Raw genomic sequence first — 14,625 nt, 5'->3', positions numbered from 1 at the left:
GCAACAGCCCCCCTCCCCACTCCCCTTCCCTCTCCCGGAGAGATATACTGCCAGCGGTCCCCGCTTGGGAAAGGAGAGTGAACATACACAACACAAACAGACGATGCGGCGGCGCGGCCGCCGGCGGCGTGCGACGGGTGCGCGCTCCTGTGCGGGGGTCCGGTATCGGGTTGCTGGTGCTTCCAGGGTGCACGCACGTGCTATCATGAGTAATATGAGTAGGAATACGCGAGCGCATGGCCCTTGAAAGCCACTTGGCTGCTGCTGCTGTCGGAAACAAAGTAGAAAGGGCGCCGCGGTTGCGCCAATTGTTGGCACTCCGGTCTTGCTAGCGTTGCTGCAAAGCGTCAGCTGATTGCAAGGCACCGGCCGCTAGATGTGATAAGGCGGTTATGGAGCGCAGATCGTGGGCCGTGCTGTCTGTATTTCTGCAACAAATACCGCTGTTAACCCTTTATTTTCTATGTGGGCCAATTTAAAACGTTGACCAGAAAATATTCATTTAGGAACTTGCTTGACACACGTGCAACCACATAGAAAAAAAAAAAAAAAAAGATAGTAAACAGCGCGGTATTAAGCGCAAAACTAGAGGCACTCTCCACAATCTGCGCTCCATAAGCGCCTTATCATCGCTAGCACCTCGCAATCAGCTGCCGTTTTGCAGCAGAGTGGGTTTCGAGGCTATTTGTCATGCGCTCGCGTGTTTCTGCTCATATTGCTCATTATAGTACGTACACAGGCCCGGCCCAACGTTAAAATGACTTAGAGTCTCTGGCATAAACTAAACATGTGTTTTCAAGCACTACTTACGAAAAACAAATAATTCGTTCTGCACTTGCCGGTCAGTGTCTCAGCGGCACCAATGCGCGCCTTTAGATAATAATTGATTTCATTCCCCACCCTTTCCTCACTCGTACTGTCCAGCTGCACGCCCCTGAGCGCTGCGTACGGTGCGGGCTACACCCTCCTAGCGACGGCACTGTAGTATGGCTTTGACCTGGCCGGTTTGGAGCATGATTGTCCTGAGCACGGTTGTTAGGTCCGCCAACCTCCCACCCACCCAACTGTACAAAACGGAAAATACTGCTTCAGCTAATATTTAACGCATTTTATTTGTCGGTTGTTATAGTGCCTCAGAGGTACCGAAATATTTCACTCACTAACACTATCCCATGTAAACGCTTTTCTAGAATAAGGGCGCGTGCGAAATTTGCACTATCTTTCTTTTTAAATTTATATATATTCAATGCTCTTTCAGAAAGTGCTGTGCATGCCATTAGCACGCCCATGTCGATTTGTATCGTCGAAGGTTTGACCTGTCTCCGTGCTGCTGAGTTCGTTATAAGTGGACCGGCCAGCACGATATTAATGGAACAACGATCGTTCATAATTGCTGGTTTCTGAGACATCGTTATTCCATTAATCATGCTGAGCGGCTCACTATATAGTAACGAACTCAGCATGCACTGAGACAGGTCAAACCTTCGACGATACAAAATAACACGTGGGCGCGTTGATGACATGAAAGGAGTTCACAGAAGTTCGCATGTTTAAAAAATTAGTTGTGGTTTAGCTTTGGTTAACGCTAGTTGAATTGCGAAAGCAAAGAGCTTATTTTGCCTGCTACATTATTCCCTTATCACGCCCTATCAGCGTAAGATGCTACATTATTGGGTGCGGTCGGTATTTGTAATAAACAAATAAATAAATAAATATACACTTAAGCTCATACTTATAAGGTTATGACGCGAGACCGTCAGCTATCAGCCCACATATAAAGTCACCCTTCAATCAAGCCGTATGGACGTGCCTGCATGCGTATCGTTAGGGGTAACGAGAATGCAAACGGTTCTGGTAGGCTGATTGTGATATCACCCTCCCATATAGGAGGAGCGACCCGATCGAGTTGGCAGCATCTGCCCGTACGTGGCATACACGTAACGTGAATTCAAAGGTCATGGCAGGCTGATTCCACCGAGGTAAAAGCGCGATTATACCAGCGAGCCTCCCCCCTCCCGCGGACGTTGCGACGGCGCCCTCCCGCGGACGTTGCGACGGCGCACCACAGGCCACGAGCTACCGTGAATTCACCCGCTCTGGTTTTAGAAAAGCGTTTTCATGGCAGAGTGTTGATGTGTCAAATATATAGTACCTATCTATAAATAAAATACAATTAATATTAGTTGAAGCAACAATTATGTTCGTTCATGCCCTGTCGCTCACCTCTGATTTCCGCTACCGCTTCCTCACTATCCCTTTATTTCCGCTGCCCCAGTTCAGGGAGTTCAGGTGCCTCAGATATCATATAGCAGATACCGGAGCTGGCAAACAATTACAAAAGAACAGCAACGCAACCACCAGAGGTCACACTATCGTACCCCAACTTCAACGACAACCACCCGCAGCACAGTCTACAGTTTTGTATGAATCTCGTCAACTCACCAATCTACATGCTCTGACACCATACATTGTGCTTTCTCACTATTCTTCCATGTGAGCACCACACATTTTTTTTTCTGTCGACTTTCGCCTTTGCAGCACTGACACTTTGTTCTTGTGTTTAACACAGTGACGCATTGGCAACATGAGTCGCCCTACGACGAGAGGTAGTCGGAAGCGATACTTAGACACGGATGAGCCATTCGTGATTCCAGTGTCCACCATGTACTGGAGAAGGCAGCGCCAACGTTCTCAAAATAAACGTGATACACTTCTCGACGGTGCGCCAGCGTCAGGAAGCGGTCCTTCAGAATGTTCCGGCAGCTCGACAGCGAGTGGCGCGACCTCAGCCGCAGAACCTACTGTTGACAATTTCAGTGCCAGTGGGGTCGATCCTGAGTCATCTTCTAGTAACTCGACGTCGTTGAATTCAGCATCTGCAGCTTCACACAACAGTTCTGAAGGAGCTGATGCTGTCATCCCGAGTGGTGGGCTCACAGATGACATGACACGTCTACCGTGCGCAGCTATGAGTGCGCCAGCAAACGGACCGACAGCGGCAGCTTTGAGCGACTGTGGAAACGAAGCAGCCTCGGATTACATCGAGAGTTCTGATATCGACACCGAGTACATAGGGGACGATAGTGATTACATCCAGACTTCTGATAGCGACGCCGAGTACATAAGGGACGATGAGGATGCTGTCTCCGAATTTGAAGAAGGAGCCGAAAAGGATTGGTCCGAAGATGAGTTGCTGGCACCCGGCTTTGCCGAGATGGGCACAGCAACGCTTCCCGGCTCCACTACAACAAAAGCAGCCGCTGTCGTAATGATTATGGCTTTCGTCGTCGCGCACGGCCTCACTTGGACGGCCCTCAATGACCTGCTCGCTCTCATCGACGCTCTTTTTGGCTTTAAAGGCAACGTACTTCCTCGATCTAAACATCTGTTTCGCAAGCTATGGGCATCCAAAACAAAACGCGTCGCAAAGCATTTTTTTTACTGTGACATCTGCAGCAGCCTCCTTGCGCCTGTCTCTGGTACAGATAAAATGAAGTGCCCCACCTGTGTCCACGAAAGCAATGTTAGATCACTGAAAGCCAAAGGAAATTTTTTTGTTATCCTCGACATGAAAGAACAGCTGAAGAGTTTGATTGTAAAAACAAAAACAATACTTTTCAACAGCCTTGCAAACCTAAAAGAAGAAATCCTGAAAATGAATGTAACATTGAAGGACATAACAAGTGGGGCCATTTGCAGGAATCTGCGTCAGAGTGGCTTGCTCAACTGGATGGATATCACCCTGACTTTCAATACCGACGGTAGCCCTGTCTTCAAATCTTCTTCATCATCAGTGTGGCCAATCCAGTTTTTAATCAATGAACTTCCACCCGATATTCGGATGAAAAACTGTTTGGTTGGTGGCCTTTGGTTTGGAAGGCACCCTGACATGGAACTCTTCATGGGCAAGTTTGTGGATGAAATGAGTGAAATGGGCCGCATAGTATGGGAAGAGTCTTCAGTGAAGATGACTTCAGCTGTGTACGCCGTATGTTGTTGCGTTGATGCTCCTGCTCGTGCTGCCGTTGCCAATATGGTGCAATTTAATGGAACATTTGGTTGCCCCTGGTGCTATGCCTGCGCAGAGCATCTCGAAGGTAGGGTGGAATTTTCTAGTTGAGTTGATTTGCCAGCTTTGTTATAGTTTTTCCAGTGCACTCATTGAAGTTCTGCTTTGTGTGGAAAGTGAAAGTGTCTTTTTTTTTTTTTTACAGGTGGGCAAAGGTACATGCAAGTTGTAGTGAATGACGAACGGACTCCGAAGGCAATGCTTCGTGAAATGAAGTTAGCTTTGGAAAATGGCGAACCTCTTAATGGGGTAAAGGGGCCGTCGCCACTGGCTCGCCTCAAGCATTTCAACGTAGTGTTTGGACAGACAGTTGAATACATGCACTGTGTTCTTCTCGGTGTGGCCAAGTGCCTCACTGACTACTGGCTGGATTCCTGCAACAGTCAAGAACCATTTTACATAGGTTTGTATTAAGTAATCATTCATATAACTTTATGCATGCAGTTCGCAAGCTTTAAGGGAAGTATTGTTCTCCTTCACTAGCTCGAAAAGCCTCATTGAGGTATTTGTGCATGCAAAAGTAACAACCTTTAACTCTCTGGGTGTAGTGTGCATACGCTAAAAGTTCAGCCTACTTTGCTTATAAATTTGGCAGCTGCTAAACATAGTGACACATGCATGATGGTCATATTCTACTGGCCACCTAGCTGTCACTGTTGTTTCTTGGTCAACTGTTTCAGGCAAGAAAATATCATATTCCAAATGTCCTTGTTTATATCAACAATTTTGCTCTTTTACTGCAAAGTTATATTAGATGTGATGGTTGTGTGTTCCATTTCTCGAAAATGACTGCTCATAAACAATGTTCATACTAAAAAAAAAATTATTTTCTGTGCATTCTGCAAATAGTGGGGTTTAACTTCTCAAAGCTACAGGTGGTCACTCAGGCACACTGTAATGATGAGCTGCGATTTAAATCACCTTGGGTTACTTAATCTACAGTGTCATCATGCAGTGCACTGGTACTCTTATTTTGCTTCCACTTAAATATGATAATTGTAGCAGAGATTGAACTTAACTTTAGTCAAAATACTAGTGGTAAAATAAGCTGTACATTGGCAAGAAACTTCTGTGGACATGTTCATATTTTGCACTTAACTTTCATATTACTAGCACAAGGTTAATTTTCTTAGCCTAAAAAGCAAGTATACAGCATCCTGCATTTCATTTTTTTTACATTATTGCTTTTGATTGAAGAAAAGATATTTGACCCACCATGTTGGTGTAGTCGTTAGGGCGCTCGACTGCTATGCTCAAGGATGCGGGATCGAATCTTAACTGCAGCAGCCACTTTTCAATCGAGGCAAAAAGCAAGACACTCGTGTGCTGTGCGATGTCAATGTACGTTAAAGAAACTCCAGGTAGTCAAAATTTCCAGAGCCCTCTACTTTGCCTTCTCTTATAGCCTGACTTGCTTTAAGATTTTAAACCGTATAAACTGACCTAAACCAAAAGATTTTTACGCTTTCTTATTGCCATATTTGCATTAAAAGTTGCAGCAGGTTTCTGTGTCATTAATAATGAATACTGCATGACTGTTTTATAACTAATGAGCAAATAATTTGCAAGCATCTTTATTGTTTGTTTTTTTCAAATGATTCATTGAGCAGCAGATGGTGACTAACAGCTCACTCAGATAAATGGCATATCTTATTGAAGCTGTTTCAGTGACAGTGTACTAACAAAGCTGTACAGGCAATAACTACTGTGCATATGCTGTTCTAATTCATAAAATATGTCAACCTTGTTAAGAACTGTCAGCAGTTTTTGCATGTCCATATCACAATTATACGTTCGAACATAACTGCTTGAACTTCATATAATCTTTTCTTATTGCTCACAGCAACATTACTTCATTTCATTAGGGCACAAGCACAGATTTAAATGTCATAATTCTCTGTATGGTTAGTAATAACTGTTTTTATATATGGTTGCCTCATTTAATTATTTATCTCCTGTGAAAGCACATTAATTTTTTTTTTTTTCAGGGCGTCCCACAACAATGGACCAAATTGACAAAAGGCTACTTGCAATCAAGCCCCCTCATTCCTTCACAAGGCTGCCACGGTCAATTAAGGACCGTTGCCACTGGAAGGCAAGCGAATGGCGGCATTGGCTCCTATTTTACGCTGTGCCATGCTGTTCGGACATCCTTCCCCAACGACACTTAAACCATTTCATGTTGTTTGTTGACGCCGTATTTATACTGCTTTTGGAAGAGTTGAGCGAAGAGCAGCTGCAGCGTGCTGGTAAGTTTTAAAAATTTTGTTCAGCTCTGTAGTTTCAGTGTTTTATTATTTCACATTTTTGTAACAATTACACAAAACATAAGAAAGATCAAAATTTTGCCTTACACTCATGTTTTAGCATAGACTAAAAATAAAATGAGTGCCTAGTCAAATTCAGCAAATCCTATTGCAATAGGCTGAACAAACCAAACTTCCTTGCCTATGCTTCTTTTGCTACTTATTGCACAGAATGTTTTTTGCTAGTGCTATTCTTTATTTGTTCTTGTTCGTGGTGCAGGTCACTTGCTTCAGGAGTTTGTTGCCAGGATGAAGACGCTCTATAGCCCACGAATGATGACATTCAATCTGCATCAGTTGCTTCATCTCGTAACAGCTGTTAGAAATTTTGGACCTCTGTGGGGGCATAGTGCTTTTGTTTTTGAGAATGGGAATGGCAGGCTTGTTAAAATGATAACTGCTGCAAAAGGGGTGCCGAATCAGGTGGTGGAGCGGCTACTAATGCTGCAACAGCTGCAGCTTGTGACGATACTTTATCCCTTTGAGAGACAAGTGAAAGACCTCATTGACTTCATGCTGGCTAATCCACTGACTGCTACAGCTACACGCATTGATGGGGCATGTCTTCTCGGTCATGCCAACTACACACCTAGCCTGTCAGCAGAAGAGAGCAATGTTTTGCATGTAATGTTTGGCAATGTTAGAACTGTGTGTGAGTACTTTCGTCTTTCTTTTAAAGGAACTGTGTTGCACAGCCGGGCATACAAAAAGGCCAAAAAGAGTAATAGCACAGCTGTACAAGCATTGAGCAGCGACTACTTTGTCATTGACAGAATTTTAGAGATAGAACATGATTGTTTTGATGGCTCTAGTACTATTTTTTTTTGTAAGAAATTGGTTTGCATTGATAGCAAACAAAGGTTGCCAGGACACGTTACTGAGTGCTTTTTGTCTCTTGTGACTGCTCCGTCAATATTGAAATTGAATGATATTTCAGCACCATGCCTTCTAATTGAATTTCCAGCTGATGACACAGCGTATGTATGTGATTTGCCGAATCTTATTGAGCGGGATTAAGATTTCATAATTTGCTTGTACTCTGTTCCGTTTGGCTTATAGGGTTTAACGCGACTGAATCTATGAGAGATGCTGTCATAATGGGTTATGGCAGTTTCAACCACCTGTGTTTTCTTTTAAATGCCCAGTGGCATTGTACAGTAGATAGACACTATGTGTTTAACTTGCATTGAAACTTGTGTCTTTGGACTCAGCTGTCAAGCCCCATAACCACTGAGCCATCATATTGGGCATGTGCTTTGTACAGTGCACTCTGACTAGATTGTGGTGAAATGTTACTCAGTATAGCCCACAATTTGTAAGACGTAGCTACTGTTAATAAACATGTGGGAGTGCAGTGATGGCAAAACTTTGCTACTAGCTGCTAACTGAATATTTTCAATGTCTTGCTGTCTTGTATAAAGGAGCATCCACTACTCTAAAGTTCAAGCTGCTTACTGTTTTCTTGAGCATGTTGCAAATCAGATTATTGTCATTATACACTACTTTCTGCAGTTATTTTGAGGAAGGAAGGGAAGCTGTGCAACTATTAGAAGCGCAATTATAAAGAGGCTCTGCACCACCTTTCTAGGGTGGCTTAATTATAAACAAGCTCACTTGCAAGTTTATGTTTCAGTGAACATTGCAGCCAAATAATGTATCTCCGTGTGTAGTGTAGAGCACACAGCGAATGATTACTGATGCAAAGATGACATATAGCAAGTGCTGATGTACATTACTTCCTACATGCAGAAAGGTGAGTCGCATAAAAAAATAGATGTATTCACTGGAAGCAATCCAACCAAAGTTCAGCATGCGACATATAAGGGTGCTGTGCAGGGCCCGTGTTTCAACTTGGTATTTTTGTATCACTTTTACCCACAGATGAGTGGTTAGAATTTGAAGCCAAGTTAAAATACAGCCACAGATCTGATCTTTTTTTTTCTGCTATGTCGATGCATGTAAGCTGCAGTGAGAAGGAGGGAAAATTTCAATCGGCGACATTTTTATGTTTATCAATTGAGGGGGGGGGGGGGGGAGGTATGGAACATAACTCATATTTCAGCTTTTCTGGACCACAATAAACACTGCTTCATGGTCTCTTTAGTTTAGTGTCCTATTGCATATGTCTCAGTGTATTTTTATAATGGCTCACTATCAGCTATCCAGGTTTCCATTTCCATTGTCATGAATGCTTCCTCTTGCTTTATATTTTAATGCAGGAACAAAATAATTTAGAGCTGAAATTGGCTCTTATATACTTGGGACACATTAATTTTTATATCGTGGCAGCATTTATGTTCATGCTTTCTAAAGTTGTTTCTACCATTGTGATGCTGATTTGTGAAGTCTGCTGCTTTTGTTATATGGAAGTGATGACTAGTTTTATTTTTGAGGAAATATGCAACAGGGAAATCACACCTATTACTGCCATCTTATTTAGGATAGTGGAAATGTAATTTTATGAATAGAATGAAAAAGCAGGCTAATCAATATATACATTTAGTTTGCTATTTCTTGCTCACACATTTGAAAATTGCCACTGCTTTGAAGGTAGAAGCAATAAATGATGTCTAACATATTTTGAAAGCTGTACAGTACAGTTCCTGATATTTGTTTTTATGTCTCATTGCTTTTCAAATTTAACTGTTTTATAACATAAATAAGTTATCTGCATTGTGTTTGTTATGCCCATTTGTAAAAGGACACCAGTGCAAGGTGTAATAATGGCAATTGTTTTGAAAAACCTGTGCTTGAACGTATTCTATCTATAACTGGTGCTTGAGGTTTCTTTGCAATTAAAGAAATAACAGGCACATAATAGTCGCCGTTGCTTATGCGCCATAAAACCCTATATAACTAACTATATTTAAATAAATAAAATTTTATCATGCATTGCTTAAGCTCGACTACTGACATAAGTTTTGCGTATGTCCTCAAAAGGACTTACACATAGCCCTTATTGTCTTGTGCACTAGTATATAGGCCAGTTTTTCCAAGGAGTGCAGTGATTTCTGTACAACTGACAGATGGCATTAATTTTCATAGTCCCCTTTCTGAGGAGTTCAATAGCAAAACAACATTTTGAAGGCCCAGAAATAAATGTATTTCACAAATATAGACATATGCATGGGCTTTAAAAAATGCTTCTTCAACATGCATTTCAAGGGTCGATCACTGAAAAAAATTTATCTATGCGCAAGCTATTGTCACAGAACAAGCCTTTACAGTAGATTTCTTTTTTTTTTTTTTTTTTTGCCTTTCTGATTTCCGGCAGCCTTGTTTACAAGTGTTCATAAAATTCTGCAAAATGAACATGTCCACAAATGAAATGCTTAATGTACATTAAAACAGACAAAGCGATAAATTACAACAGATTAGAGCGTCCTAAGAAGAAATAAATATCCTTATTCGATTTAACAAACAGCAGTATAGAAGCAAATTTTTAACATATATATATGCATGTGCAGAAAGAAAACCACGTTATTGGATACAACGAATTAAGTCTGCAGTAAAGATCTGCCCACGTGCAGCCTAGCCACATACGTTTCGTCATGAGAAAATGAAAAAAAAAAAAAAAACGTTTCTAAGTGAAGGTCCGCGCGCAATGACAAAATCACCCGCGAACGGACTGCGAAGAAGAATGAATAAGTATCAGTTCAGTGTTCAAACTATTACGCGGACTGTGTCAATCGCTTATGCAACTTCTTTATTCCGAAGTTCGTGATAGTTTTAGGTACTATGCGTATGTTCAATGAATGCTGATAACATTCAAAGTGATAGCAGCCAAGGCGTGGCGATCATTCACGCTGCCGACTGCTGTGCGTGGTGGCATATACATATACGTATGTTCTCTTGATAAATTTAAAAAAGTTCAAGCGAAACAGCCTTTATCAATTATTTGCAGCGACTGCGTTCGAGACGTGGCTCAAGCGGCTGTGGTGAAGTCCATTTCTTCCGCATTTGCTGATCTGTACGGCGAAGTTTCCGCACACGCGGAATGAAGTATCCGCATCAACCGTACGCACTCCGTAGTTACCGCATCATGTCAGTGAAGAATCCGTATGCTCCGCACACATCCGTCCGCAATCGCCGTACATGTTCCGTACACTCCATTAGGACATCCGTATCGACCTAATGTCGTCTATATGTTCTCCGCACACGGCTATCCGCATCCGCCGCATGTAATCCGTAAGTTCCGCAAGGACTTCCGTAACGAACGTATGAAATCCGTTTGTTTTCCGTAAGTGTGATGCAGAAAATGTACGGAATCCTTACGTTTTCCGTACTGCTGCATACGGAGTCGTTTCAATAGGGCACCCTGCCTTACTCAAGAGGTCTGTGCACTCATCGCTGACGTTAATGACCTTAATTATAGCCTATAATTAACGGCGCTCTGCACATTAAGATTGTATTTTATTTCCCAATACCTAAACGCACCATGTTCGCACATCGATAATGGCCACAACAAAGCAGTTACGAAAGCAAAGCGAGCGCACATGAAAGACTGCACCGCGCTGCGCAATAGTTTTTCCCGTGTTCTCGCTTTTAGCGTTGTCGGTGCCTGTACTACTTATCGATGCAGTTTTCAACACAAAAGGGCATACCTTTTCTTCTCTAAGCACTTCGACGCTAATAGACGGACAACTCAGAGCTTCCTAGTGATCCACTGAAACCTTGCGATGAAAGAAAGTATTATCTTCAGTGCGCATTCGTAGGTGCTAACGAGACACACTGCTCTTTATTACAATACGCATGGTGCGATGACTTTGTGAAAAAGATCAGTGCACAGCTACTGTTGTCTCTTCAGTTGTTCGCCAGGCACTAGTTTGAAAGCCAACGTTTATATCTCGCTCATCAGCATGTAAACCAATTACGACAGTTCTCATCAAGGCTTGATCCCTGCTCCGTCCGTTGAATTTCACGTTTTGCCGCTGCTTGACAATAATCTTCGGCTAAATCATGAAGGGAAAAAAAGGTCGATTTGCGAGACGTACCTACTGAAGCGGCCGATCGCCGTTTGAATTGATATGGCGAAAGGTTCACAGATTAAAGTGCACTTCCGTGCCTGTCGGACGATACAATAACTGCAAAAATTAGCGCGCGACAGTCACACTCACCGGGCGGCGTGTAGAAGCCGAAGCGGCTCACGATGCTCAGAAGCATCATCTAGCTAGGCCTCGCTGGCTGGCTTCTTCCCACTGGCACAAACGAAGGGTGAGCCCTGCCTGACCCGAGATGGCATCCCCGCTCCACCGATTCTCGAGATGCCTGCACCGCTACGCCCGCAAACGAGCCGCTTCTGTGTTCTTCTCTGGCGTTTTCCTTGACTTGCGTCGCTGTCTCGTCGACGGAAAGCATCGTCGCCGTTGCCGTTCGAAGGCACGGCGCTCAGTTTTGAAGGCATTCTTCTCGAAGGAAGGGCAACGGCTCGCTGATGGACCGGGAAGCCCGGACACTCGACATGGTGGCCACCGAAAACGAGGGGAAGGAACTGGGCGGGAGGTGGTTGCTATGGCGACGATGGTTGCCTGGCAACCCAGCCGAGAGGAAAGCAGAAAGGAAGGAGGGAGCCGAGGGAAAGGAAAAATCGTCGCCTGATGAGACCGTTGGCCCCGAAGTGGGCGCGGGCCGCGTGGTCGCCAGGTGATTTATGCGGACAGTTCAAAACAGCGTGTAACTGTGTGGCGTGCGTGTTTGGTGAATAGACCTAATGAATATAAGCGTTTCCGCGCGAGTGGTAGCTGGCATTCAATAATCAACGTAAGGCAGGAAGTTTGGCATTCGGGCAGAATTAGTAGGCACACGTGTCTCGACCTGTTATCATAGTTGCCCCGTTCAATCACGTCTACTTTGCCCCAACACGCACTTCCGCGTTGCGGTGTTTACGCTCGCTGAAAACTCGACGTACGAGGCCCAGGGATAAAAGCTTGAAAATTACAAACTTCCGCAGATAGCCTTCTGCCAGTACTGCAACATTTCTTATATAGAACAGGAAGAGTGAAAAACGTATATCGCCTCATTTCAGGCAGGCGCGCAGGGCGAGGTTGTACGTTATCCCAGCGAAAGCTGCGACTTAGACGTACCGCTTCAAGTTTTCAGTATATTTGCATATCAACAAGTGGCATCGCCTTCTTAAAACTAGAATAAAAGTGGGTTTCTTGGTATTTTTCTTTTTCTGCATGCCTTTAAAATAAACTTGACAATGTTAGTTTAAAAATGTGGAAGCACAGTGCCAAGTGATCGACGTTAGTACATCCGTGCTGCATCTCGACCGCTTTTTTGTAGCGCTGCTTTGCTTTCGGTTAACTGCCTCCAATGTATCAGCCGACCCTATGAGTGGCATAGTCTCGAAGGATGCTACAAATTCGGGCCGTGTCGGCCATTATTAAGATCATCAAGGCACATTACATAGTCCGATGTTTAGAAGAAACTGCTACGCCATAAAAAATAGTTTTTTGTTTTTGTTTTTTTAGGAGCTTTTCTCTAGAGAGTAAAGGACAGTATTGGTGTTTTATTATCGGCGAAATTCCGCGCATTTGTGAAAAATATTAGTTGTGGTTTGGATCGGGTTAACCATAGTTGAATTGCGAAAGCAACAGCGGAAGCTTCTTTTGCCTGCTACATTATTCCCTTATCACTCCCTATTAATATAAGGTGCTACATTATTGGAGACACTTAAGCTCATCCTTTAAGGGTATGACGCGAGAGCGTAAGCTACCAGCCCACATATAAAGTCACGCTTGAACCAAGCCGTATGAACGTGCCTGCGTGTCGTATGGGGTAAAGAGAATGCAAATGGTTCTGGTAGGCTGATTCTGATATCACCCTCCCGTATGAAAGGATGACCCTAGTTGGCAGCTCCCGCCCGTGGCTTAAGATAACGTGAATTCAAATGCCATGGCAGGATGATTTTTTTATGAGGAGACCGTAGCTACGCCTCTTCATGGCGTAGCTGTGGCCACTCGAGGTCTCGCTTTGGCTGTCGTAGTATTGATTTCACAATAAAATTCATAAAATGCAGCAGCTACAAAACATGTTCCAAGCGCGTATTCATTTCTTTCATTCATTTGCATTATACTGCAGGCCCTTTGATTGCCCCTAGCAAGATGAACATCAATACCATAAGCACATAAGTAAAAAATATATACACAGAATACAATAACCAGAGCAGCCAGAGGTAGAATAGCGAACACATGTACAACAATGAAATAGAATGCGTCGATAAAGCACAGCGGTAGAGGAAAGCAAATCGTTATTCCAAACGCAGAAATAATATTAAGAACAGCGACATCATAACAGGTTTGTCTGAGGTTAAACTTCTGTCCGGTCAATCGAGCCCGCGTTGTTTGTTAAGTGAGGTGGCAGTCGGTCCCTTTATCCTATTGTACGCAAAAAAAAAAAAAAACAATTGCTTCAATGCATTTATTTTAGAACCGTAAAGAGTTGACTTATGTCCTTGTCGATTCATTGTCAGACGGGTGTTAAAGATTTAAGTTGAGGCGAGGCGTTCGTTAAAAAACAACTCGGGGGTTGTTTCATCATTCAATATTCTGTAAAAATTTTGCTATAGCTTTTCCTCTCTGCCCTGACATATTCTACCGAATTTGGGCGACGTGCTGTGATATTCATTAAGCACAACACGATTTTAAAATTTGCAGTATTCGTGGCTTCAGTTGAGACGATTTCTTCGAGCAGCACAGCGTCTGTGACGCCATAAGCGTTGTACCCGCGTTACTGCCCACTCTCCGCGTGATCATGTCATTTTAAGGCCTGTATTAGACTATCTCAGACATTTTATGTACTGCGTCGTGATTCCCATACCTTGTCTCCAGCATCCAATGCGCGTGAGAGTGTTTTTCAAATACTGTATATGCCGTCACCGCTAAAGCAGTTTCGGTTTCGATCTGCTGTCTTTCTTTATTTTAAAAAATAGTCCTACTTTAAGTATCGATAATTATTTTGGCGCGTGTGTGCGTACGTGCGTGCGTGTGTGCGTGTGTTTGGGTTGGTTTGTTGGGTTTAACGTCCTGAAGCGACTGAGGCTATGAGAGACGCCGTAGTGAGGACTCCGAAAATTTCGACCACCTGGGGTTCTTTAACGTGCACTGACATCGCACAGCACATGGGCGTCTTGCTTTTCGCCGCCATCGAAAAGCGGCCGCCGAGGCCGAGATTCGATCCCGCATCCTTGGGAACAGTAGTCGAGCGCCGTAACCACTGCGCCACCCTGGCGGGGTGTGTGTGTGTGTG

At 43.6% G+C, this 14,625-nt stretch overlaps 2 protein-coding genes across 2 annotated transcripts in view; one reads left to right on the top strand and one right to left on the bottom strand.

Annotated features, from left to right (window-relative positions):
* Positions 1 to 11,979, bottom strand: part of LOC146191678 (solute carrier family 35 member F3-like) — a 74,519-nt gene extending 62,540 nt beyond the window's left edge. Inside the window, exon 1 of the mRNA XM_084602200.1 lies at positions 11,493 to 11,979. Coding sequence (XP_084458326.1) covers positions 11,493 to 11,541 — 49 coding nt within the window. The 5' untranslated portion in view covers positions 11,542 to 11,979. The remainder of the gene's footprint in view (positions 1 to 11,492) is intronic.
* LOC146191679 (uncharacterized) lies at positions 2,312 to 8,366 on the top strand. Its single transcript, XM_084602198.1, has 4 exons — positions 2,312 to 4,097; positions 4,215 to 4,472; positions 6,058 to 6,318; positions 6,596 to 8,366. The coding sequence occupies exons 1-4, from the start codon at positions 2,585 to 2,587 to the stop codon at positions 7,390 to 7,392; spliced, it is 2,829 nt and encodes a 942-aa protein (XP_084458324.1). The 5' UTR covers positions 2,312 to 2,584; the 3' UTR covers positions 7,393 to 8,366.
* Positions 11,980 to 14,625: the final 2,646 nt, after the last annotated feature.

The sequence above is a fragment of the Amblyomma maculatum genome, chromosome 4 (assembly GCF_055883805.1).
Source record: "Amblyomma maculatum isolate TAMU_Amacu chromosome 4, ASM5588380v1, whole genome shotgun sequence".
NCBI lineage: Eukaryota > Metazoa > Arthropoda > Arachnida > Ixodida > Ixodidae > Amblyomma > Amblyomma maculatum.
Note: the sequence above shows the minus strand (reverse complement) of the source record. Positions and strands in the feature narration are given on the sequence as shown.